We start from the raw sequence: 25874 nt of genomic DNA, 5'->3' as shown, positions 1-25874 counted from the left end.
CCACCAATCCAACTTGCATACAATAGGATGAAACACTTTACACCCTAACCCTTTGGTAAACACATCACCTAACTAATCTTTAGATGTGACAAATGACAAACAAATGATGCCACTATTCAATTTCTCTTTGATAAAATGTCAATCAATCTTGATGCACTTAGTCCTATCATGGTGAACCAGATTATGAACAATGTTAATAGTGGCCTTATTATCACAATACAGTCGCATGGGACCACCAACAATCCGAGGTCAGCCAATAAAACTTTGAGCCACATCAACTCACAAATGCCATGCACCATGACTTGATACTCCACTCCTACACTCGACTTGGCAACCACTGACTGTTTCTTACTCCACCAAGTCAACAAATTTCCTCCTACTAACGTACAAAAGTCTGTGGTAGACCTCCTATCATCACAAACCACATGGTGGTTATAGGGTTACTTCCAAATGACAAGGGGGCAAATCCACACATGGCCCAAACCCTAGAAAGCATGGATACGGATACGAGGTACGGATACGATACGATACGATACGGATACGGATACGGCGATACTTAAAAAATGTAAGATACGGATACGGCTAGGATACGTTTATAAAAAATAAAAAATAAAAATATATAAATTATTAATAGTGGGTTACACATAAGCTCAAGAATGTTGAGAAACTACAATAACTTTATGATGCAAAATACTAATCTTTAAGAATTAGATATTAATTTAAGGCATTAGCTAGTTTAGTTTTTAAATTTTCAATAGGTCTTGCAAATATTTCATTTGAATATCAAGTCTAATATGTTGATATTATAATATCAAAACAATCCACAGCTTGACCCTATGCTTTTTCCTTTTGCACTAGTCAAAAATATTCTATGCAAGTTTATTTGCTTATTTATTTATTGATATTTAATTTTACTATTGTTATATTATCTTATTAATCCTTACTTTATGTAGTTATAGAGGACATGCATGATACGATGAAGATATGTCAATTTGATGAATTCTATTACTTTAGCCTACTATGTTATTTTTATAAAAAAACTAAGCAAAGTATTGTAAAAATATTTTATTTATCCTCACAATTATATTATATTATGATATTATGCAAGAAATGATACAATTCTAATTTCGTAACAGGAGTAACATGTGACTTGGAGCATTTGATACTTCAAAATTAATTAAGAAGTATCCGATAATATGTGACTTGGAGCATCCGATACTTCAAAACTAAGTATCCGATACTTCAAAATTAATGAAAAATTAATTAAAAAGTATCCGATACTTTTAATAAGTATCTGATACGTATCCGTAAGTATCCGAGGAGTATCGGTATCCGATACGGATACGATACAGATACATCTTCCTATTTGAAGTATCCGTTCTTCATAGCCCAAACCACAAGGGGGTAAAGTGAAATTTGCTCATAAAGATAGGAGCAGATATGGAATATATCAAGATATATAGAGATTCCATGATTTGTGTTTATCATGATTTTTTGTATCTTTGATTTTCCCTTAACTAAGGAATTTAATTATATCTCTGTGACACCCCAAAGAACGTGACGTGCTATAACAATATTATTATCCATCCTTGAATACCCTAAGTCAAATTAATTATTTCATTACACATACTTAAAGTGAAGCTTAGAAATGAGTAGTTAGGGAACTTTGAACATGAAGATCTCACCATTAACTGTTAAGACTTAGGAACTAACCACCTTTTGAGCATAGCAAGCGAGTGTCACATCAAAAGTGCTTTTAACATGACATGACCGAATACTTACCTTAATTTAATTGCCTTACAATACTCTAAAAATAGAAGTACAAATTGATAAGATAAAATTTTAAAAGATGAATGCAATTGACAAGAAACCTAGAAATAAAAGACATGCCTTGATAAAACAAACTTGAAAAGAGAAATACTTGAAGATTGCTAAGAGTTTGGGGACACCTTAGGTTTAAAATTTGTGATTGCTAGGATGTGCCTATGCACTAATTGAGGAGCTTAAATGCCTTAATTGATGTGCTTGTCATTTGCTAATTGTTATTTTGCTAATCAAGATTAGTGTTAATTAAGTAAGATTAAAGAGCCTTAATCAAGATTAATTAAGTGAAGCAAGATTAAGTTTAACCTTGATTAATTATAACAAAGATTGATTAATTAAACTAATGATGGGATTAAGGAAATTGGTGAAGCAAACACACACCTCTCTTTTTGTCCCACCCAGCCTTTTGTGCTTGCCACCCTTTTGTCCTAGCTTGCCTCAAATAAAACCAAAACAAGAAAGAAAAATCTGTAGGATCAAGAATGAGCTAGAAGAAAGGAGAAAGAAGGAGAATGAAGGAGAAAGAAAAGAGCTCGAAGAATTCATCTAGGATTCCATCTTTATCATCCTAAGGTAAGTTTTGAGCCCTAATTCTTGTAGTAATCTTACCTACCATCTAAGATTGAGAAGAAGTTAGGATTAATTTGGGTTAGTAATGAAGTTAAGAGGAGAAGAATAGAAAAGAGATGAGAAAGTTGGAGAACAAGCTAGGTGGCCATAATTCATGCCATTTTGATCTTGATTTTGATGTTTATTGCATAAAAAAGCTAAACCCTCATGTTTCCTCATGATTTCCAATAGTTTTGGGAAGGTTAAATTCATGTTTTGGAACAAACAAGAAAAAGGTTGGAAAAGAAAATAAGTTTGAAGATTTGTTGTGAAAATCATGTTTTGATTCGGTTTGAATCTTGAATTCTTGCTTACATATATTTTTCCATGGATTTCCTGTCATTAATTTATGTTTTAAGACTTGAACTATCATGATTTGAAGCTTTGGGTGGAACAAATAAATAAAAAACACCAAGAACACACACTAATTCGTTTTGCCTGCTTGAAACTGCCCGTGTGGCCATAAATTCTGCATGAGCAGATTGAAATTACACTGTCGATGGTGGTCACTGCCTCAATTTGCATGAGCGGATTTTCCAAGCTTAACAAATCCGCCCAAGCGGATTTGCCATCACATTTACCCGATTTCATTAGTTTCGCGCGTTTTGATGCACCAGATCTCATTATACTCTTTTGAGACTTAAAATAGAATTGATTAAAGCTTAGAAACAGACTTAAAATAAGACTAATTAAGAAAGAAAATTGAAGTTCAGTTGACAAATTTGTTTTGCATTTTGCTTTATTGATCTTTATATGCTTGTTTGTGTAAGTCAAGCACCTTTGAAGGAAAAACGCTTGTTCAAGAGCCACTTGTGAGTAGTAGTGTAGTAAAATTATGTTTAATATGCTATGTTTATGAAAGTTAAGCTATTGTTTTATCATAAATGAACATTTTATATTCTTGTATCATGTATTAAGATGACACCTTAGATCTTGTCTTTGTTATTGGGAAATCATGCCAATAACTTTTTGCTAACTGAGCTCCTCTTGCCACCGTGGTGTGGGTCTTGATGTTCTCAAAGCCTTTGGAATGTTCATTGCTATGTATATGCTTGCAAGTTAAACTTTGTTCTATCACGATCAAATTATGCTATGTTTAAACTATAACCTTGTGCTTATTTTTGTTAAAATAATCGGTGTTCATCCATTACCACTTTACTATATTACTATTCACCGGGCAATGGCTCACCCTCTCCCTTATATATATATATATATATATGTAGGTGATGAAGAGCTCAATTACGAAGAGAAGTTGATTAAAGTTGGTCTTGTGCTTGTGCTGGTTTTGTAAAGCTTGTCATAAGCGCTATATTTTACTTTTGTTGTATAGATCATGTAATAATGCAAGATAGTAATCCAAGAGGAATGTATACTTTCATTCTATATAGTTATGCAATGCTCTGAATGAATGTTTTAAATGGACTCAATATAAGAAAATAATGGCTTCCACAATCGAAAATGCAAAATTTGCCCCAATTATCATAGAAGTCCAACTTGTTTTGAAAGTTAGGCCTTTGGTAGTCCACTACTACTGACCGATCACTACACTATTCTGTTTGGGCCGGGATGGGGTTGTGACAATCTCTTACCCTATATATATGGTGTATCATGTACACAAAAGCATCAAGTTGAATGAATGAAAGATGTAGCCCATAAGTGGACCACGTAGGCCAAGACTGACTGAACCACTTTAACCCTTTGTGTTCTTTCTTTTCTCTTTCCTATCTTTTTATTATCTCTCCATAATTCAACCTTATTGTTATATTATAAAATTCAACTACTCCCATATTGTGGACCATATGAATCCAGCCGTAAGGCATGCACAGACGAAACATTAAAGAGACACCTCTTCCTTTACCTCATGGATGACTGCTCACTCACAAGGGAGGTGGGCACCCCCTTCTTGCATGGGTTGTTATCCATGTGGTAAAAAATAGATGTTGTAGCAGGATTTCAAACAATATAGACCTTATGTATTATCGTTTTTCCATCCACTCTCTAGTTTAGTAGGTATTGCCACAGGGTCCAACTCCAAGATCTTCTAATCATCCCAATTTTTAGTGTTTGTCAATCATGCTAGCCTTTCTAATTTCCCCTTGAATTTGTTCTTCCACAAGAATACGTGGCTTGTTAATAAAGCTCTCAATGCAAGCTTCAAAGTTTCCTATAAGATTAAGAAAAAAATGACCATATACTTCCCACCTATGAAACACTGACACTGCAAAACATGTGCCATAGCGGTGTCAAACACAAGGACACATGTGATACGCCGTGTGGCAATCAAATTAATTTTTTCACGGGACATGTTGGGAGCACGCCAACTAGATTCCCCCCCCCCCCCCCGGTTGGATGTTCAATGTTTATTAATTGTTTCTTAGATCTAAATAATTAATAGATCATTCGAAAAAAGACAAATGATAATTAACTTAAGAGTGGGGTTTTTTTTATTATTATTATAGTTAGTGTTAGTTTTTGTTAATTTTGATTGTTTGTGGATGTAGTATTAGTCTACATAGCAAATAAAATATATAAGAAAATATTTTCTACTGTTGTGTCCTTGCAGTGTCTCTGTCCCCAATTTTTTTGAAATCACCATGTCCTATGTCTATGTCAATGCTTCCTAGCTTCCCAATGAGCATTCGATTTTATATTCATCAAACCGAAAATATTCTAGTGGTAAGACCAAAATTATTTTCCACTTCTCTTACCGAACTTTCACGGCTGCGAAACTCATTATGATCATTTCCAAGAATAGGCGCAGTCAGTGGATGAACCGCCAGTCTAGCTTGCACAGCTTCTAAAAGTTCATGTTCTTCCCTACAAAAACAAGCCATTTATCAAGCAGAATCCAATAAACCAGAATGAATTTAGCTACAGAAAAGTAGAAGTGATAATGAAATGCTAAGCAGCATCAAAATATAGATTCCTCGTCTGTATAAAAGCCTTGTTAGATCATTTAAATGATATAATCGAAGACAGACAGTCAAATATATATATGTCTATATGTAGAACCCTGAGCTTAAAATGCTTGAAAAATTCAGCAGGTACGGAGTTATAGAAAGAGGCTGACTGAAACATCTTCAAAAAGTAACACAATTCAAAGGGTATATCAATCTTTGATTAAAAAATAAATAAATAAATAAAAACTGAGAGATCAAATGGCCATTGCAAAATATACATATATAAAACTAGAGATTGGTCATACAGCTTGGACAGGCTTGTACACTCCATTTGGATTGAGGGACTAGGAGGGGAAGTGAAGGATTTGGCAGGGAAAAGCTAGTTATCACTACGGATTATTTGAAGCGAGGGAAGGAAGTGTATGAAGGGGTTGTGAAGGAGAGAGGGCTAACATTTTTCAGCACTTCTCTTCTCCTCCAACATTGGGAGGAAACGGTGGTGAAGTGAACTGCTCGTCATAAAAGTATATATTAACCTAGCATACCCCACTTTAATAGTTAAAGGTTAAATATTCAATTTTTACACCTCCCTTCCCTTTATAAGTCTTGTTTAACCAAACAAGAGGAGAGAAATATAATCCCTCATCTCCTTAATTAAGTATTATCTAACCAAACAACAAGAGGAATACCTCCACAGAGAAAGATGAAAATTGGATGGCACCAAATTGTCATTTCTTGACAGTGTTCAAACAACACTAGCCCAAGACGTAACACAAACAAAAATGAAGAACACTTTCAACTGAAGAACAACTGGAGAAATTTTATTGCTAATAAGAACAAGTGAACATTAACACTGGAAATCACGGTTGCACTTAGATGGACAAGTTGGTAACACCAAAAAGTTCAGAAAATATGAACTGTTTTATGGATTTGGAGATTGAATGAATGGGTGTTGCATATTTATAATGGTGGTGTGGGAGGATGGGATAAGATGGGTGCCAAAAAACAAGAAGAAAATAATTTGGGAGATGGAAAGGCTTTTTTGAAAACAGAGGAGACGTGGAATGTGTGCACATGGAGATTTCATGAATGTCTTCATAATTTATTATTCTACTATTTTATATTAGTTTTAAACTATTTTATATTTTATATTTGTTTTAAACATATAGTTTAATCAATTCCTAAATTTTATATTTGGTTAGGAGTTCTAATAATATTTGCTTCATTTTTCTATTAGGAATTGATTTCCTATTGAATTAGGGTTTTAAGCCCTATAATATTAGTTCTCACCATTATAATAGTTAGCTTTCATTGAATGAGATATCGAGATTCAGGTTGTGGCCAATTGTTTGTGTTAGGATTGTGGCCCTCTTCTTCTCTCTCCTTCTCCCCCTCATACTACGTATTACATCAATTGGTATTAGAGCAAAAGCTCCAATCTCCTGTTCGCTCTTCCCCTCTCTCCCTCATCCACAACATAAAACAAGATTTGAGACCATAACTCTAGAAATTGTTGGAACCCTAACAGCAAACATCATCGGCCTCAGTGTTTCAAAAAGCCCTAGGCGCATCGAGGCTCTTATTTCTCCTAGAGCCTAAGCGTGAGCCGCAAGGTGAGGCACACGCCTCACCAAAGCAATGCACAAGTTGTAAAAGATAAGCAAAATTTTAGACTAAGCGTGAGCCGCAAGGCGAGTCGCACGCCTCACAAAAGCAAGACTCAAGTAGTAGAAGATAAGCAAAATTTTAAGATGTGCAAAGTTTTTAGTATAAACAAATATTTCTAGAATTTCAAAACTCATATAACAACGTTCAACATTCCAAAAACAATAAAAATAGCATTCAACATTCCAAAAAATTCTTTAAAACAACATTCAACCTTCTAAAAATCACAAACATAACATCCAACAAAAGTAAAAAAAACATCATATTCAAATCCAATAAAAACCAATATTTCTTCTATCCGTCCACCCATCGCACATTATAGAACATCCTTACTTTGCCCAACACTATTTTTGTTCCTTCATCAATTTATTGACATGATTCACCTTTTTTTTAAGATAAGGAACTCACACCATATGGTAACTTTGTGGTTTTAAACCGGGACCAGCTTCAATCAGTGCCCCAAAATTATCATAATTCGTTAAAATCCACCTACTCTCCACCTACTTCACCCACTTAAACCTACTCCACTAAACCTAACCCACTACACCACTACCACCTCACCTACTCCACTAAACCTTCACCCACTTAAACCTACTCCACTAAACCTAACCCACTACACCACTACCACCTCACCTACTCCACTAAACCTAACCCACTACACCACTACCACCTCCACTTCACCTACTCCTTACCTACTACACACTCACCCTCTTCTATATATAGGAATCATGAATCATTGTAATAGACATCAATATATATCAATTAATAATACAATCATTTCTCTTTATACATTAAATTTCTACATGGTATCAGAGCAAGGTTAACAACCTAGTCATTCTGCTTCACCGGCGGGCGGCAGTCTCGCCTTAGCCGCCCGCCGGACCTCAACACATACCTCCTCTCCTTTCACCTTGGTCTCACCTTTCCGATGCTCTAGTCTATACCATTGAGGTGCCAAAGGGCTATCTGGTGGAACCCTTGTAGGCACTTCATTCATGTCGAAAGTCACTTTCGCTATAATATCATCACCACCTTCATCGGCGTCATCCAAGTCGGCAACGGCAGCTTCGAAAGCGTCCTCTTCACAATCATCCCTCTCTACTACCCTTTACTGGGTACACTCTGGGCACAGTACCATGCCTGACCGGTTCAGGCCCTTGACCAAGGAAGCCCCAAGCCCACTTGTTAGGTGGCCTTGGTTCATAGCTCTTGCTTTCCTTTTGTATGCCTGGAGAACAGTCTTGTGGGAGTTGTCCAACTGGAAAAAGGTTTTATCAAGTATTACCCAGTTCGTGGGATACCTCTTAAAACTTGCACTGGCCCTTATTTTCCATTTCATTGGTGATCCAGTAACTTCTCTGATCAGAGGAATAGAAACTACACTTTACACCATTCGAGCTTTCTACTCAGCAGTGATAGCATATACTCCTATTCCAGAGCTGACTCTGATCATCGTGCTGGTGTCTTCCGTAATTGCCATTGCTGAAGCTTCTGTTCCAGACTCTGTAGACAGCCAACCATACCTTCTTACAGTAGCTGGCTTAATCGTTTTTGCAGCCGTGAGAGACTTCATCTCCGAGCTGTCCTTCTGGACGCTCCTATTGGGATTGTTTGGTTTTGCTCGGTTTGTTAAGAAGAGGGATTATGTTTCTCCTATGACAGCTACTCCGAATCCAGATGTTCTCATCTGTACACTGATGTTTTCCATCGCTGAAACAAAGTTTGGGACGTAGATTTTGCTGTACCACTTGGCATATACCACTCCACTTCCTTTTCCTCTCATCTTCTCCGATGCTCAGATTCTCCAACCTATATTTTTTCCTTTTTTCTTTCCACACACTCCTGTTCCCCACTCAACTTTCTTTTTCTTTTTTTTTATTTTATTATTTTACTCCATCTTTTGAAAAGAAAACGAAACACAAATTGATTCTTTTTCTTATATATATATATATATATATTTCTTTTTCTTCTTTCCACCGCCCAACTTTTCCTTGAACCTCAACATTTTATCTTTTCTTTTTAAAAAAAAAAAATATATATATATATATATATTCATTCCCTCTCATTTTTTCTGCTGAGTCTTGTAGCTTCCAGCCATTCGGATTTGCACAATACACCCATATTTTATTCATCTCAGGGATCAACCCCGATCACAATTTTACACACACACACACAAAAAAAAAAAAAAAAAAAAAAAAAAAACAAACAAACAAACAAACAAACAAACACCCACCCACAGTGGGATTTTTCTTCTCTACTCTGCCGCCGGTCTTTTCTTCTTGCCTCCGTCCTGGGCAGCCCTTGCCAGTGTTGCCTCCGTATTTCCCACTCCACTGGGCATGATCACTACTCCCTGCTCCTCCACTGCAGCATATGGCGGACCTCCAAAACGGAACATCACGGTGGCCTTCCGCTTCAGCTCCTTATTTTCCGCCTTTAGCACACTTATCTCTGCTCGCGCATCCTTATACATGCGTTGGAGCAGAGCCAGCTGGGAGTTTAACTGCTGCACCTCATTTGCCCTACTCTGCAGCCGGTTCGACAAGTTTGTAACCGCAGTCATGGTTTCCACACATGACTTCAATGTATACTGATTGGCTTCCACATCCGACTGCACTGCCATTCTTTGCTCCACCGACCGCATCGGAAAGTTCAACGGAGCAAACTCCGGGGCGCTTGGTTGAGGTTCCAGTGCCACCGCACCAGTTATCTCTCTTGTTGACTCGTTGAGGTCGGGAAAGAGGGTGAGCAGACCGCGGGAAGACGAAGCCATTTTCTGGGTTACAAAGTGTTCCAAAGTTTCTCTCTCCGAAGAGGCAGAGTTTTTCAGAGACGGGTTGGTTTCAGCGGTTTCAGACTGGTATGCACAGCCTCCGCCTCACCCTTGGTTTAAATAGCCAGGGCCGATCCGCGCATCGCGCGCCACTTGCCGACAGACGACAACACGGGCGCGCAAGCCAAGGCGCTCACGTGCCTCGCCAACATGTCCGGCACATCTTTTTATGACTTGGGCTCGCCTTTTGATGGCACGCCTTTTTATGGATTGGGTACGCCTTTTGATGGCACGCCTTTTGAAAAATTGGGCACACCTTTTGAGGGTGCGACTTTTTAAGGGTCCGACAAGACTCTGTAAACTGTTCCGACATTGATTCCGGTTAGCTCCTTCATGGGTCCGACAAGACTCTGTAAACTGTCCCGACATTGATTCCGGTTAGTTTCTACAAGGGTCCAGCAAGACTCCGTAAACTGTCACCACAACTGTCACAACATTGTCTGCTACAACGGTCCGACATGACCCCATAAACTGTCTTCTACATCGGTCTGACACCGCCATCCAGTGTCCTCTACACCGTTATGACACCACCATACAGTGTCCTCTACATGGTTCTGACACCCCCATACAGTGTCCTCTACAACGTTATGACACCACCATCCAGTGTCTTCACCAATGGTCTGACACGACCATACAGTGTCTCTTATCCTCTTTTATTTTTATGTATTTTCTTGTTTTGTTACTCTCTCCAAACTCAAGTTGGTTAGTTCCTATCCCCCTTGAGTTTGCGGGGGGCTGTTAAAATCCACCTACTCTCCACCTACTTCACCCACTTAAACCTACTCCACTAAACCTAACCCACTACACCACTACCACCTCACCTACTCCACTAAACCTTCACCCACTTAAACCTACTCCACTAAACCTAACCCACTACACCACTACCACCTCACCTACTCCACTAAACCTAACCCACTACACCACTACCACCTCCACTTCACCTACTCCTTACCTACTACACACTCACCCTCTTCTATATATAGGAATCATGAATCATTGTAATAGACATCAATATATATCAATTAATAATACAATCATTTCTCTTTATACATTAAATTTCTACACCCTACATTGAAAGGAATCCCAAATATAATATATCCACCTTGCAATCCGAAAACGTTTTGTCAATGCCTAGTGCTTTTATTGATATGAACATTAGGGCTCAAAGCATAAGTTTTGCATTTTATATGAAAGGGGTCGTGATTCCTTGTAGCTACAACACATAGCATAAGGCTAGAGCCAAAATTTAAATGAAGCACATAAGTCATTCGCCTTACGGTTGAGCTTGTGGTGTGGGCCTCAGGCACCTCAAATGCCCCTTTCCTACAATGCCTCGCATCAAGTTGTCCAAGGCGCCTCAAGTGCGCCTCCTGTGCTTAGGCGTGCCATTTGAAAAACTGATCGGCCTTCCTTCTGATCGCCAGTTCTTGTGAAGCTTCTCAAAACCTCTCGCTAGTGCCGTTGCACTCCCTTTCCGGCAGCGCCACACCTTCGTTGTCAACGCTAACGATCACTGGTCACCATCTCCACTAGGCCTTAGTAGCATTGTCATCCCTCCCCTCAACTGTTGAAAGCCTAAGGCTTCGACGTTCTTCGATGAGTTGGAAACAACTCTCAGTGGTAAGTGTATTCCATATCACCTCTTCACCCTACCTAGCTTGTGACCCAATCCACATTCGACCCTATTATTTAATCTAGGACCCAGCTGAATAAACCCACGTAACAGGCCACAATCCCTATCACTTAAAACCACTTAAAACCAACCCTTTAGCAACTATAGCCCAACCTGACCCATTCTCATAAATCATGAACCCAATCTCAGCCTAGCCCAACATCTAGTTTCATTAAAATAAATAAATAAATAAAACCAAGTTTTGACTTATCTGACAAATCAAGCCCTTAGTTTTTGATTGTTTTAATTTGAACCCTAACGTTTCAATTTTATAACAATTTCAACTCTCTATCCACTCCATTAAGTTGTTTAACAAAAAATGTTTTTTACAATACATGTGGCACTTACTCATTTGTTTTTCAGCTTAATCTTCGTCACAGTTTTAAACTTGACCACCCCATATTAAGATCACCAAGTATTGACCCTTTCCTATATGAGAACCATCCATTACAAGCATAATATGAGCCTAACAATTGGATCAACCCTATCACACTCTTTCGCCCCTACCTCCTACAAGCGAACGGTTGCCTCTTCTTCCTCCACATCCTCCTTTTCCTCTTGCCTCCACTGCCCTAACCCTTTATGCTTCTCTGATTGGTTATAGAGAGAACATTCACATTTTTAGATCGATTCCGAAGAGAGAAAAAGAGAGAGATCTGAAGCTGTTGATTTGAGTCCACGTGACAATGTTTCTAGGCTTTATGGGTTGCGGTTGTTGCACTGCTATCTTGGGCAAATCTGGGTTCTCACCAACAAGCTCCCTAACCTGTGAACTAAGTTCCACCACTGTTGTCATCTGATTTGTGTTGTGCGTCTGGTGATTTATTTATTTTTCTGGTTATGGGAGGGATGGTGTTGGCAATGGGTGGGGGAAAGGACGAGGAAGGATAGGGATGGACTTGAATGTGCCGATGTGGTGGTGGGAAAGTGGTGGAGGATTTGTGGGTGGCGGTGGCGGTGGCGGTGGCGGATGAAAATGAAGTCGAAGAAGAAGAAGAGGAAGATTTATATTGTATATGTGTAAGTTTATTATTATATATAATGCATAGAGAGAGGGGATCCAATTGTAAAGAGGCCTCTCGGAGTGATCTCTGAGATTAACTAGGTAGGATATGCAATTAGCTTGGTAGATGATCCATCTTTGGAGTTTCAAATTGTTATTCTTTCATAAACCTCTGATCACTCTTATGGTTGGAGAATTTGAAATTTGTAACTGTTCAACAACGTGACGAAAAGGATGAGACTCGATAATGAAAAAAAGAAAATAATTAATTCGAAAATCTCATAATTACCTTTCTATTCATGCATATATATATAATATGTATATGGCGGAAATTTACAGATTTATCCCTCTTTGTTATTGTTTTTAATGGAGATGACGGATAGTATAAATTGTAACCAATTTGGAAGTTGAGGGTTTAAATTGAAACAATTAAAAACTCGAGGTTTGGTTTGTTATATGGGTCAAACCCTAGGTTTTTTCTTCTTCTTCTTCTTTTTTTTTTTTTTTTTTGTAATTTCCCAACCAAATAAATAAATACCCCCTGCCCAACAATAGCAACAACCTTCCAAACCTTCCCACAAAACTAGGCTACGCCACCTCACACTTTATCCTAGCCAACCCAAGTGTAACCCCAGGCTGTTGCCAAATAGCCAACCCCAACTGCAAATCGCCCTAGCCAAGCCCCACCTAACAATCAACACAACCAATTAAAAATAATAATAATAATAAATTTATATATATATATATATATAAAATGTTTACCACATGACCCATGTGTAGGTTTAGAGAAGAGAAAAAGAATTAGGGTATGATTGTGATATCATCCCCTTTTTATATTAATGGAGATTAATAATTACAAGAGAGCCAAGGTATAGAATAATTACAATCGAATAATAACCCAACTAATAATATACTATACTAACACTCCCCCTCAAGCTAGTGCGAAGATATTTCTCATGCCTAATTTGCTTAGGATGTCATGCAATGGCTTACTCCCAACTCCCTTGGTGAGGATGTCAGCGAGTTGTTCACCAGACTGCACAAATGGAATATATATTGTGCCACTAGTTCTCCTTAATTAAGTGACGATTAATCTCAACATGCTTTGTCCTATCATGTTGAACCAGATTGTAAGCAATGTTGATAGCGGCCTTATTACCACAGTATAACCGCATTAAGTCCATCTGATCAATACCTAGATCACTCGACAATAACTTGATCCATAAGAGATCACACACCCCCTGTGCCATATCTCTAAACTCAGCTTCTGCACTTAACCTGACAACTACATTCTGTTTCTTACTCCTCTAAGTAACTAGGTTGCCTCCAACAAATGTGCAATACCCTGATGTCGATCTCTTATCCATCCCAGTTAGCATCTATATAGGCTTTCACACAAAGATGATTATGCTTTGAAAAATAAAGACCTTTACCAGGAGCAAACTTCAAGTACCTCAAAATTCTTATAACAACATCGAAATGAATCTATTGAGAAGCATGCGTAAACTGGCTAACCACACTGACAGCAACAGCAATATCAGAACGGGAGTGAGATAGGCAGATAAGCTTACCCACTAAACGTTGATAGCACCCCCTATCAACAGCTGCTCCTCCTTCATCATCCCCTAGTTTCTGATTGGGTTCCAGTGGAGTGTCACAAGCCTTGCAGCCAAGCATCCCAGTTTCCTTCAATAGGTCAAGCACATACTTCCTCTATAAGATAAATATCCCATACTTGGAGCGAGCAACTTCAATTCCCAGAAAATACTTCAAGCTCCCCAAGTCTTTGATTTCAAACTCATTTGCTAAATATTTCTTCAACAAAGGTATTTTCTCACTATCATCACCTGTAAGAACTATGTCTTCCACATAAACAATGAGTGTTGCAGTTTTACCACGTAAGGAATGTTTCACAAACAAGGTGTGATCTGCCTGACTCTTTTGAAGCCATATTTAAGCATAGCCTGAGTGAATCTCTCAAACCAAACCCTTGGAGACTGTTTGAGACCATATAATGACTTCCGAAGCCGACATACTTTACCCTCTCTCTGATGATCCTCAAAAGCATGAGGAATGTCCATATATATCTCTTCTTCGAGGTCACCATAGAGAAAGGCATTCTTTACATCAAACTGATGAAGTGACCAATCTATTTTAGCTACTAGAGAGAGAAGTACTCTGACTATATTCATCTTATCCACAAGTACAAAAGTTTCCTGATAGTCAACGCCATATGTCTGAGTAAACCCTTTTGCCACAAGTCTAGCCTTGTAACGCTCAATAGAACCATCCGTTTTGTGGTTCACAGTATACACCCATTTGCATCCCACAGGTCGTTTGTCCTTAGGTAATTCAATCAATTCCCAAGTGCCATTCTTCCTAAGTCCTTTCATTTCTTCAATCATGGCAAGTTTCCACTCAGAGGTAGCAAGAGCATCCTAAAAATTGTTAGGAATGTTAATAGGGAAAATATTTGACACAAAAGCTCTATATGAGTAGGACACAAAATTTGAGATTGGATGTTGAGTACAAGATCTCACACCCTTTCTCTTGGCAATAGGAACATCAAAATCAATAGAAGTATCAAGATCAGTGGACTCAAGAGATTCAAAATTACCTGGACTCTCATCAGAAGCAGGAGATGGCAGTGAATGAGTAGAAGTAGTCTCTTGTATCCAGTTAACTTTCTGTCTATCTTTGTCCCTGACATAAACTTGCCCTTCCCTATCCTTGGTGGCATTGGGTTCTGTAGACCCAATATGAGGTAGTGGTGCAAAAACAATTGGTTCCACCATAGGAATCACAGGAATCACTTCACACCAAGTCTCTTCCTTAAGGGAGGACCGTGATACCGGAGAGGAAAAGAAATAGGACTGGGACTCAAAAAAGGTGACATCTATGGACACAAACCACTTACGAGAAAGAGGGTGATAACACTTGTACCCCTTTTGAGTAAGAGAGTACCTAAGGAAAACACATTTAAGGGAGTGAGGGTCCAACTTACCATGAGTAGGAAAGTGATTGTAGATAAAACAGACACAACGAAATATTTTGGGAGGAGGAGACAACAAGAACTCGAAACCAAGGAGGACTTGAAGGGGAGCTTGTTTTTGCAAGACGTAAGTAGAAATACAATTAATAAGATGGGCAACAGTGAGAACAACGTTCCCTCAATAGGACCGAGACACACTCATAGAAAAACACATGCACCAAACCATGTCAAGAAGATGACGATTCTTGCGTACCGCCACCCCATTTTGATGAGGGGTATTGGTGCAAGAAATCTAATGGATAATGCCATGGACAAAAAAATATTGCCCTAACCCAAAATCTAGGTATCCCCCCCCCCCCTTATTATCAGAACAGGAAGATTTGGACAGTGGCCCCAAACTGAGTACAAATCATCTTACGAAAATTGCAAAACACAGAAAACCTCACTCTTGTCTGTCATGAGATACACCAAAGTAGTACGAGACAAATCATTAATAAATGTAACAAACCATCGATGACCTTTCACAGACATAACACGAGATGGACCTTAGACATCAGAATGTATTAATGAAAAATGAACTAAATTTTTATTAAAACAGAGAGAAAAAGAAGCTCTGTGTTGTTTTCCAAGGTGACAAGACTCGTAAAGAAACTCAAACGCATTATTGTTTGCAAAAACAGATAGAAATAAATGATTAAGTAAATAAAAAGAAGGATGCCCAAGATGCCGATGCCACAGCCATAAATCATCTTTGGTAGTAGGACTCGTGGTAGAAGAATGAACAAGCTGGTCCGGTTGATCTAGGAAGTAGAGACCATTTTCTACACTACCAGTACCAATCGTCCTCCTCGTGACAAGGTCCTCAAAAAGACAACGATCAAGAAAAAAAAGTCACACTATAATTTAAATCCTTTGTAATACGACTCAAGGATAATAGGTTAACAGAAAAATTAGGAACATCGAGAATAGAGGATAAACGTATAGTAGGAGTGACACGGACTAAACCTTTCCCAGAAATAGAAGAAACAGTACCATCTGCAATCCTAACTTTGTCCTGACCTTAAGAGGGCTTATAGGCAGAGAAAAAGTTATCCAGACATATGATCTGAGGTACCAGAATTAATAATCCAGGGCAAAGACTTATGAGAAAGGAAAACGCGAGGAGAAGAGACTAAGTTACTTGAAACGACGAGGAAGATGTAGTGAGAGCAGTAGAAGACCGGCGGTCCAGCACTTGACGCAGAACATCCTCAAGCTCATAAGAAGTCATGCCAGAAAGACCATCAGAAGCCTAGCCAATGGAAGCGGAAGCAGATTCAAGTGTATCAGCGGCAGTAGACTGATGAGCCCATAGATGAGAGTCACGTCCTCTGGATTGGCCTGACCGACCTCAACCCCCAAATAGAGTCCCATGAAGCTTCCAACATGTCTCACGAGTATGCCACAGCTTGTGATAGTAATCACAGAGTACAGACTCCTTGGCGGCAGACGGAGGGATGGGAGCGAGGTTTTAAAAAGTGGCTGCAACCGTTACGTAATGATTGTTTTGGTTACTATCACCCGTTACGGCCGCTATAGCGGTGACAGAAATTCATATGTGTAATAGCTGTTTCGGTATTACGTTACGGCCATAGTGGTACCGTAACAGCCGTAACGACCCGTTAGACACCGTTATACCCTTTTACAATATTCTGAATAGCTTCCTTTTCCCAAAAAAAAAACGGAAGTTCAAAAAAAAAGAATAAATACACAAGTGATACAAGTTCAAAGAAAAATTCTTATATGAATTTTTTTCTCTATATATATATTTTTTTTAATTTATGGCACAATTTTTATTTTATAGGGAGATTTATTCGAAAATCCTTTTTCAAATGTTTGTATCCCAATTAGTCCATAAGATATTATTGTATTCCAATAAGTCCTATTATTTAAACATTTTATCTACCAAATCCAAATTATTATATTTAAAGTATTTTAAGGACATTTCTACCCATACAAATATTTTTGAACGGTTAGCAATTTAGTGATGTGAACAATCATATTTTATAATGTGAATATTCACAATGACGTGTGAATGTTCACATTGACAGTATGAACATTCACATTGACATGTTAACACTCACATCACGAAACATTCACACTGTAAATGTGTATTATTAGGGGTATTTTTTTTATTTTTTTTTGGATAAATATTATTAGGGGTATTTTAGTAACTATGTCACTCATAGGACTTATTAGAATATAAGAAAATAATGTGGACTAAATGGAAAGTAGGTGAAAAGGAGTTTATGTAAAAGTGCCCCTATTTTATAATCCTTTCATTTAATAATTGTGAATACTTTTTATTCAGTTAGTTCAGGTATTGGTAAAAAATAATTTGTGGACATTTAAAATCAATTATTCTTAAAATCATTAACTATTGAAATAAATTGTAAAAAACTTATTTTATAGTGATTTGAAAATATGAAATATATTGGATCATACTTAAAAATTAACAAAAATTAATCAAATTTTATTTTAAACTCCAATAAATGTGATTTAGAAAGAACCAAAAATATATATATATATATATATATTCGTATCGGTAAGTTTTCTTCAAAAAAAAAAAACACGGTTCCGATTACTGCTACCGCGTCGCCGCAATCGCTTTTCAAAACCTTGGATGGGAGTCAAGCTGAAGCCATCTCTAGAGGTAGACAGTAATGCTAAACGGTTAGTAGAGACAGGTGACATCATAGCAGACCGGCGACTCTCCTCATTCTGTACATAGGCGAATGCCTCCTGAAGTGAAGAAAGAGTGTCTAGACCCAGAACCCGACTTCGAACTGAATCATACTCCACATTGAGACCTGCCAGAAACTTGAAGTCCCTTTCCTGTGCAATGAACTTCCTGTACCCCACTGAATCAGCAGTGCAAACAAGCTTATAGTCCTCCAGGTGATCAAGGCGTTTCCAACTGTTCGTGGGGAAAATGAAGTAGTGGAGAACAGTCTGCTTCCCTTGAACAGAGCTCTTAATAGTGCGGCGCAACTCAAATGCCTATGAGAAATTCCCTTTGAGGGAATAGGTGACAACCACAACATCTCAAATATCCTAGGCAGTCTCCATAGATAAGTAGCTCTCACCAATTTCTGGTACCATCGAATGAATAATCCAACTCATAATCAAAGAGTTAGTAATCTCCCATTAGTCATAACTCGGGTCAGTGGTGTTGGGTGCCCGTATCCTGCCAAGAACATACCCCATCTTCCCTCTGCTCTTCAAAAACATAGTCAAACTCTGTGACCACGCTAGATAGTTTTAAACATTAAATAAAGAGGTGGTGATTTTAAGACTAAGGTTCGTGTTATCAGCTATAGTAGGTATAATGGAACTCTCACTCCGAGGTGTCTGAGAAGTATTAGACATACTAGTGGAATCTACTATGGATACCGTACTAACAAACCCTCAACAAAACTAGTGCCAACCACAAACCCAGAAGGTGGAGGAATACGAGCAAGATGACCACTAAGAAAATTAAAGAATTAAAAACTCACTCACTTTTTTCATTTTTTTTTCGCTGTAACAGAGAATAATGTTACAGTACAAACTAAACAACGGGAGTGCAGGTCATCAGGGTTATACCAATCAATACAAAAGGAGACGGACTGGGCAAGGAGATGACTGTAAATGTTCTAGGGACGGCCAGGAGGGTTGACAGACCTAGAAAAGTAATCTAGGGCTACCAACAAGCCTAGAGGAGAACAGAGGATGAGTAATGAATCTGACCCAAGCACTGCTAGTGAGCCACGAACCCTAGAACGACATGGGTGTGGCCCAAAATCAGCCAAGGTAGGTCGAAAAAGGGAGAAAAGGCGCCGACTAGTGTTAGGTGATGGGAGAAGGTTGTCAGCTAAGGCTGGGAAGGCTAACAGAGAATGAGGTGAGTTGGCTCTGATACCATGTAGGTTTAGAGAAGAGAAAAGGGATTAGGGTAAGATTGTGATATCATCCCTTTTTTATATTAATGAAGATTAATAATTACAAGGGAGCCCTAAGACATAGAATAATTACAATCAAATAATAACCCAACAAATAACATACTTTTCTAACACCGTATTCACCAACGAAGAGATATATTCAAAATTTGATATCTTACATCAAAATGTACAAGGATTTAGAGCCTCCTTAGCACATACGCAATCAAATTTGGATAAGACATTGTTAGAATAGTAATTTCTATTCTATTGTTAATATTTACTTAAGTTGGGGGTATGATTGTCATATTACAATATTAGAATTTTTATATATATTTTGTTAATGTACTGATGTAGGATTGAGCATAACATTATAAGATATATAAAGATACCTTTCTCTTCTTTTTCCTAACCCTAAACTTTCTTATTTTATATTCTAACTTGGTATCATAGCTATCTATTCTTCAACAGAAAGTGTTTCACAGATTCTGCAGATCGAGCTGACGTGATCGAGACGTGCTGATGTCATCAGCCATACAATGACGTCAGCATGAGGTAAGCACTATACGGACGAAACCTACACCACTTGACTTGAAATTGCTTCTTGGGTTTATGGTGATTTTTGTAGATTTTTTTTTATCATCATTGATGTAAGTTTTCGATTTTTGAAGGTATTTCATGTTTTTTTGGGACTGTTTTTCGAATCTGCGTTTGGGACTGCTTTTTGTTGTTTCTTCTTGCTGGAGTCACTACCTTAGGAGCCAAAAATACCAACCCTAGTGGTCCTTGCTCTTAATTTGTGGTATTGCTACTGTTGTGTTGTGCTGAAAATTTGTGTTAATGTATATAATATGATAGTGGTGTTGGTGAAGGATAGTGGCATGTATAGAATATGATAGTGGTGTTGGTGGTAGATAGTGGCATGTATATAATATGATAGTGGTGTTGGTGAAGGATAGTGGCATGTATAGAATATGATAGTGGTGTTGGTGGTAAATAGTGGCATGTATAGAATATGATAGTGGTAATATATAATATGTAAGTGGCATATAATGGGTTATAATGATGTTTGTAATATCTCCTATATAAGGAGTGTCATTTGGTCTTGTAAGATAAGAAGTTTTGAATATAACAGAAATATATTCCTTCTTCCTCATATTTTTCGGAGTTCTTCTTCCTAATATTTTCTAAGTTGGTATCAGAGCATCAAAAAACACAGCGGCCCTAAAACCGTCATAGCCATGTCGGAAGTCACATCCGAAACCACTTCAACCCCTGCCGCCGCCATTCCGGTGAAAACGTCCAACTCTCACTCTGTCCAAATCACCACCATCCGCCTAAATGGTGATAATTTTCTCCGCTGGTCACAATCTGTCCGGATGTATATCCGTGGGCAAGGAAAGATCGGTTACATCACTGGTGACAAGAAGGCTCCTGCTGTTAATAATCCGCTGTTCGACAGTTGGGACGCTGAAAACTCCATGGTTATGACATGGTTGGTCAATTCCATGGAGGAGGATATAAGCTCTAATTACATGTGCTATACTACTGCACAAGAATTGTGGGATAATGTTAGTCAGATGTATTCTGACCTAGGAAATCAATCTCAAATTTTCGAATTAACTTTGAAGTTGGGAGAGATTCGTCAAGGAGATGATTCCGTCACCAAATATTTCAATTCGTTGAAAAGGTTGTGACAGGATCTTGACATCTTCAACACATACGAATGGAAATCGGTTGACGACTGCAACCACCACAAGAAAACTGTGGAAGACAGCCGTATTTACAAGTTTCTTGCCGGCCTCAACATTGAGTTCGATGAAGTGCGAGGAAGAATTATTGGCAAACCTCCTCTCCCATCCATTGGCGAAGTATTTGCCGAAGTCAGAAGATAAAAGAGCCGAAGGAGCGTCATGCTTAAGAAAAAAGGTACTGGTGAATCAATTGAAATTTCTGCTTTAATTAGCGATGCTGCGGCCAACAAGGCTGCAAATTACCAGCGCAGGTTTGATGATAAGCCACGGGTCTGGTGTGATTTTTGCAACAAGCCTCGCCATACACGCGAAACGTGTTGGAAGATCCATGGCAAACCTGTCAACTGGAAAAGCAGCAAACAAGGAGAGAAAAATCGTGGCTTTCCTACCGCTAATGAAGCCGATTCAGGTCCCTTCAACAAAGAGCAGATTGATCAACTCTTAAAGCTGATAAAATCCAACTCCTCATCCGATACTCCTAGTGTTTTGTTGGCACAAACAGGTAGAAATCCTAAAGCCTTCTCTTGCCTAAAATTCTCTCCGTGGATCATAGATTCCGGTGCCTCCGATCACATGACTAGTTTTTCCCATTTATTTAGTACCTATTTCCCTTGTTCTGGTCATGACAAAATCAGAATAGCCGATGGTAGTTTTTCACCTATTGCAAGGAAAAGGATTTATTAAACTAACTGAGAAAATTAATCTCAATGCTGTTCTTCACGTCCCCAACTTAGCCTGTAACCTTTTGTCTGTCAGTAAACTATCTAAGGATTCTAATTGTCGTGTTACATTTTTTGAATCCCATTGTGAATTTCAGGACCAGAACTCGGGGATGATGATTGGGCGTGCTAGGATGCTTGAAGGTCTTTACTACTTTGATGAAGTACCTGTTAGTAATAAAAAAGTTCAGAGCTTTAATAGTACTAGTTCAATCTCTGTTCAAGAAAAAATAATGCTATGGCACTATAGGCTAGGACATCCTAGTTTTCTTTATCTGAAACATTTATTTCCAGAATTATTTAAAGGGATTGATTGTTCTTCTTTTCATTGTGAAAGTTGCATTTTTGCAAAATTTCATCGCTCTACTTATTTGCCAAAACCTTACCAGGCTTCCAAACCTTTTTATTTGATTCATAGTGATGTTTGGGGCCCTTCTAAAATCACTACTCTTTCTGGTAAAAAATGGTTTGTTACATTTATTGATGACCATACCCGCTTATGTTGGATTTATTTGATGAATAAAAAATCTGACGTGAAAAATTTATTCACAAATTTTTACAATATGATTGAAAACCAATTTCAAACCAAAATTGGTATTTTACATTCTGATAATGGAACAGAATATTTCAATGAGCAGTTGGGTGAGTTTTTGGAAAAAAAGGGGATTTTTAATCAATCTACATGTCGGGATACCCCTCAACAAAATGGCATTGCAGAACGAAAAAATAAACATCTACTTGAAGTAGCACGTGCTATAATGTTTTACATGCATGTTCCTAAATATTTATGGGGTAAAGCAATTTTAACAGCCTCTTATTTGATAAACAGGATGCCTACAAAGGTGTTAACATACAAAACACCTTTTGATTGTCTCAAAACTTTTTTTCCTGACACGAGGTTGTTTTCTGATTTACCCGCCAAAGTTTTTGGATGTACTGCCTATGTTCATGTTCCCAGTCAATTTCGTTCAAAACTTGACCCTCGTGCTATAAAATGTGTTTTTTTGGGTTATTCCTCAAACAAAAAGGGGTATAAGTGTTTCGATCCTCAAACCAAGAAATTTCATGTGACTATGGATGTGTCATTTGTGGAAACAAAATCCTATTTCCCCAACACTTCTCTTCAGGGGGAGACAAGTGGAGTAGAAGACCGTTTTTGGGATATTTCTATCCCGCTCCCCAATGTCATTTATCCTACACAAAAACCACATCTGTCTAATAATGATCACTTAGGAGAACCAAGTTCTATGGTGCCTAGTCAAGAAGATTCTTGTTTAGGGGGAGAAGTACTACAAAATGATCTAAATCCTGAGCTTCAGGTTTATACTAGGAAGCGATTTCATCTGAGGAATAATGACCCGAATGTCCATCCTAATGACCCGAATGTCCACCCGAATTCTGGCATCGAAATTTTAGGTAATCCTATTCCTTCTATTTCCGACCTTGATATTCCTATAGCAATTAGGAAAGGTGTCCGAAATTGCATTAAACATCCTATTGCAAATTACCTCTCCTATCAAAGACTGTCTAAAAACCATAGAGCTTTCACATCTAGGATTTCACACTTGTTTGTTCCAAGGAATATACAGGAAGCATTGGATGATCCGAATTGGAAATTAGCAGTCATGGAGGAGATGAATGCTTTAAGGAGAAGTGGTACTTGGGAGATAGTTGATCTACCCAAAGACAAGAAAACAGTTGGGTGTAAATGGGTGTTTACGATAAAATGCAACGCAGATGGAAGCGTTGAGAGATACAAGGCGAGACTGGTGGCTAAAGGCTTCACTCAAACTTATGGGATCGACTATCAGGAGACGTTTGCTCCTGTTGCTAAAATAAATTCCATCAGAGTACTGTTATCTCTTGCAGTAAATTCAGATTGGCCTCTACATCAACTTGACATTAAAAATGCATTTCTCAATGGTGATCTTGAAGAGGAGGTGTTCATGAGCCTACCGCCGGGATTTGAGCAGAGACTTGGAAGCGACAGAGTATGCAGATTGAACAAGTCATTATACGGACTCAAACAATCACCAAGAGCGTGGTTTGAACGCTTTGGGAAGACAGTTATCAGTTGTGGCTTCTCGCAGAGACAAGCAGATCACACAATATTTTATAAACATTCAAAAAACAGTAAAATTGCAATTTTGATTGTTTATGTTGATGACATCATTTTAACTGGTAATGATGAAGCAGAGTTAGCAGCCCTCAAAGAGAAACTCGCAAAAGAATTTCACATTAAGGATCTGGGAGCCCTCAAGTATTTCCTCGGAATGGAATTTGCAAGATCCAAGGAAGGTATATTCGTTAATCAGAGAAAATATGTTCTTGATCTCCTTGGAGAAACAGGTATGCTTGGTTGTAAGATGGTGGAGACTCCGATCGAGCCTAACTTGAAGTTACAAGCTGCTAAGGCTGAAGAAGTCAAAGAGAGGGAACAATATCAGCGACTTGTAGGGAAATTGATTTACTTGTCTCATACGCGGCCTGATATTGCCTTTGCAGTCAGCATGGTAAGTCAGTTCATGCACTCACCAGGGGCAGAGCACTTTGAGGCCGTTTATAAGATCTTAAGATATTTGAAAGGAACTCCAGGGAGAGGCTTACTGTTCAAGAAACATGGGCATCTTCAAGTTGAAGTATACACAGATGCGGACTGGGCAGGAAGTGTTACAGACAGGAGATCAACATCCGGATACTGCTCCTTTGTAGGTGGGAACCTAGTTACATGGCGGAGTAAAAAACAGAATGTGGTAGCTAGAAGTAGTGCAGAAGCAGAGTTCAGAGCTGTTGCCCATGGAATCTGTGAAGTAATATGGATTAAAAGAATTCTTGAAGAATTAAAGCTTTCTCACCCGACACCTATGAAGGTCTATTGTGACAACAAAGCAGCTATATCTATAGCTCATAATCCAGTTCTACATGATCGCACAAAACATATAGAAGTGGATAAACATTTCATCAAGGAGAAAATCAATGCTGGCATAATCTGTATGACCTACCTTCCAACAGGTGAACAATTAGCTGATGTGCTAACGAAGGGACTACACAAGAAGCAATTTGATAAGCTGACTAGCAAGCTGGCTATGGAAGATATCTTCAAACCAGCTTGAGGGGGAGTGCTGGAAATTTGTGTTAATGTATATAATATGATAGTGGTGTTGGTGAAGGATAGTAGCATGTATAGAATATGATAGTGGTGTTGGTGGTAGATAGTGGCATGTATATAATATGATAGTGGTGTTGGTGAAGGATAGTGGCATGTATAGAATATGATAGTGGTGTTGGTGGTAAATAGTGGCATGTATAGAATATGATAGTGGTAATATATAATATGTAAGTGGCATATAATGGGTTATAATGATGTTTGTAATATCTCCTATATAAGGAGTGTCATTTGGTCTTGTAAGATAAGAAGTTTTGAATATAACAGAAATATATTCCTTCTTCCTCATATTTTTCGGAGTTCTTCTTCCTAATATTTTCTAAGTTGTTGATATTTTGTTCGATTATTGCCTCATTCTGGTCCAGCAGCACTGTTTTCTTCATTTCTACCTATTGAAAGTTCCTATATAAGGGCTGAAATCCTTCTAGCAAGGGACATTTGTTCTCTATTTGTTGATTTCTACTATTGGGTTGGTGTGTTGGTTTAATTTGGGTCCAAATTTGGTTGGCAGACCTATGTTCTCCTCACTCTTGCCTATTTTTGTCACGGAGTTTTGCTTTTCTGAGCTAGTTCTGTGTCTATATTGGTGATTGTTGGTGCTGGTTGTTGTGAGTATTGACTATTTGCAAGTATTTTGCCCTTTTCATGCTCTCGTGTTGAGAATTTTGTGTGATTGATCATTATGGTTGAGATTGAGACTAAAGTTATAACTATGGGCAAGGATGATGACATGCCTAAATCTATCACTACCAAGAAATTGAATGATGCCAATTATTTGGCT

The 25874-nt window shown here is 38.2% G+C and overlaps 2 protein-coding genes and 2 long non-coding RNA genes across 12 annotated transcripts in view; 1 reads left to right on the top strand and 3 right to left on the bottom strand.

Moving 5' to 3' along the window:
- LOC145788571 (uncharacterized) overlaps window positions 1-25874 on the bottom strand; it is a 95919-nt gene that overhangs the window by 1270 nt on the left and 68775 nt on the right. For all 9 annotated transcript variants that reach the window (XR_014346011.1, XR_014346012.1, XR_014346013.1 and 6 more), the window contains one exon: window positions 5142-5250. Coding sequence is in view for 6 of the 9 variants with exons in the window: in XM_082898098.1 (XP_082754224.1) it covers window positions 5142-5250 (109 nt within the window). In the remaining 3 variants the exon portion in view is untranslated. The remainder of the gene's footprint in view (window positions 1-5141; window positions 5251-25874) is intronic.
- On the bottom strand, window positions 7476-7715 carry LOC145804389 (uncharacterized). Its single transcript, XR_014346015.1, has 2 exons — window positions 7646-7715; window positions 7476-7573 (listed from the first exon to the last, which is right to left on the bottom strand). It is a non-coding gene; the product is annotated as an uncharacterized LOC145804389 (long non-coding RNA).
- On the top strand, window positions 7864-8857 carry LOC114313115 (uncharacterized). Its single transcript, XM_028259451.2, has one exon. The coding sequence runs from the start codon at window positions 7994-7996 to the stop codon at window positions 8729-8731; it is 738 nt and encodes a 245-aa protein (XP_028115252.2). The 5' UTR covers window positions 7864-7993; the 3' UTR covers window positions 8732-8857.
- On the bottom strand, window positions 10565-10815 carry LOC145804388 (uncharacterized). The gene is made up of 2 exons (XR_014346014.1): window positions 10697-10815; window positions 10565-10666 (listed from the first exon to the last, which is right to left on the bottom strand). It is a non-coding gene; the product is annotated as an uncharacterized LOC145804388 (long non-coding RNA).

This window comes from Camellia sinensis, chromosome 12 (assembly GCF_055761805.1).
Source record: "Camellia sinensis isolate YWXY chromosome 12, ASM5576180v1, whole genome shotgun sequence".
Lineage (NCBI taxonomy): Eukaryota > Viridiplantae > Streptophyta > Magnoliopsida > Ericales > Theaceae > Camellia > Camellia sinensis.
Note: the sequence above shows the minus strand (reverse complement) of the source record. Positions and strands in the feature narration are given on the sequence as shown.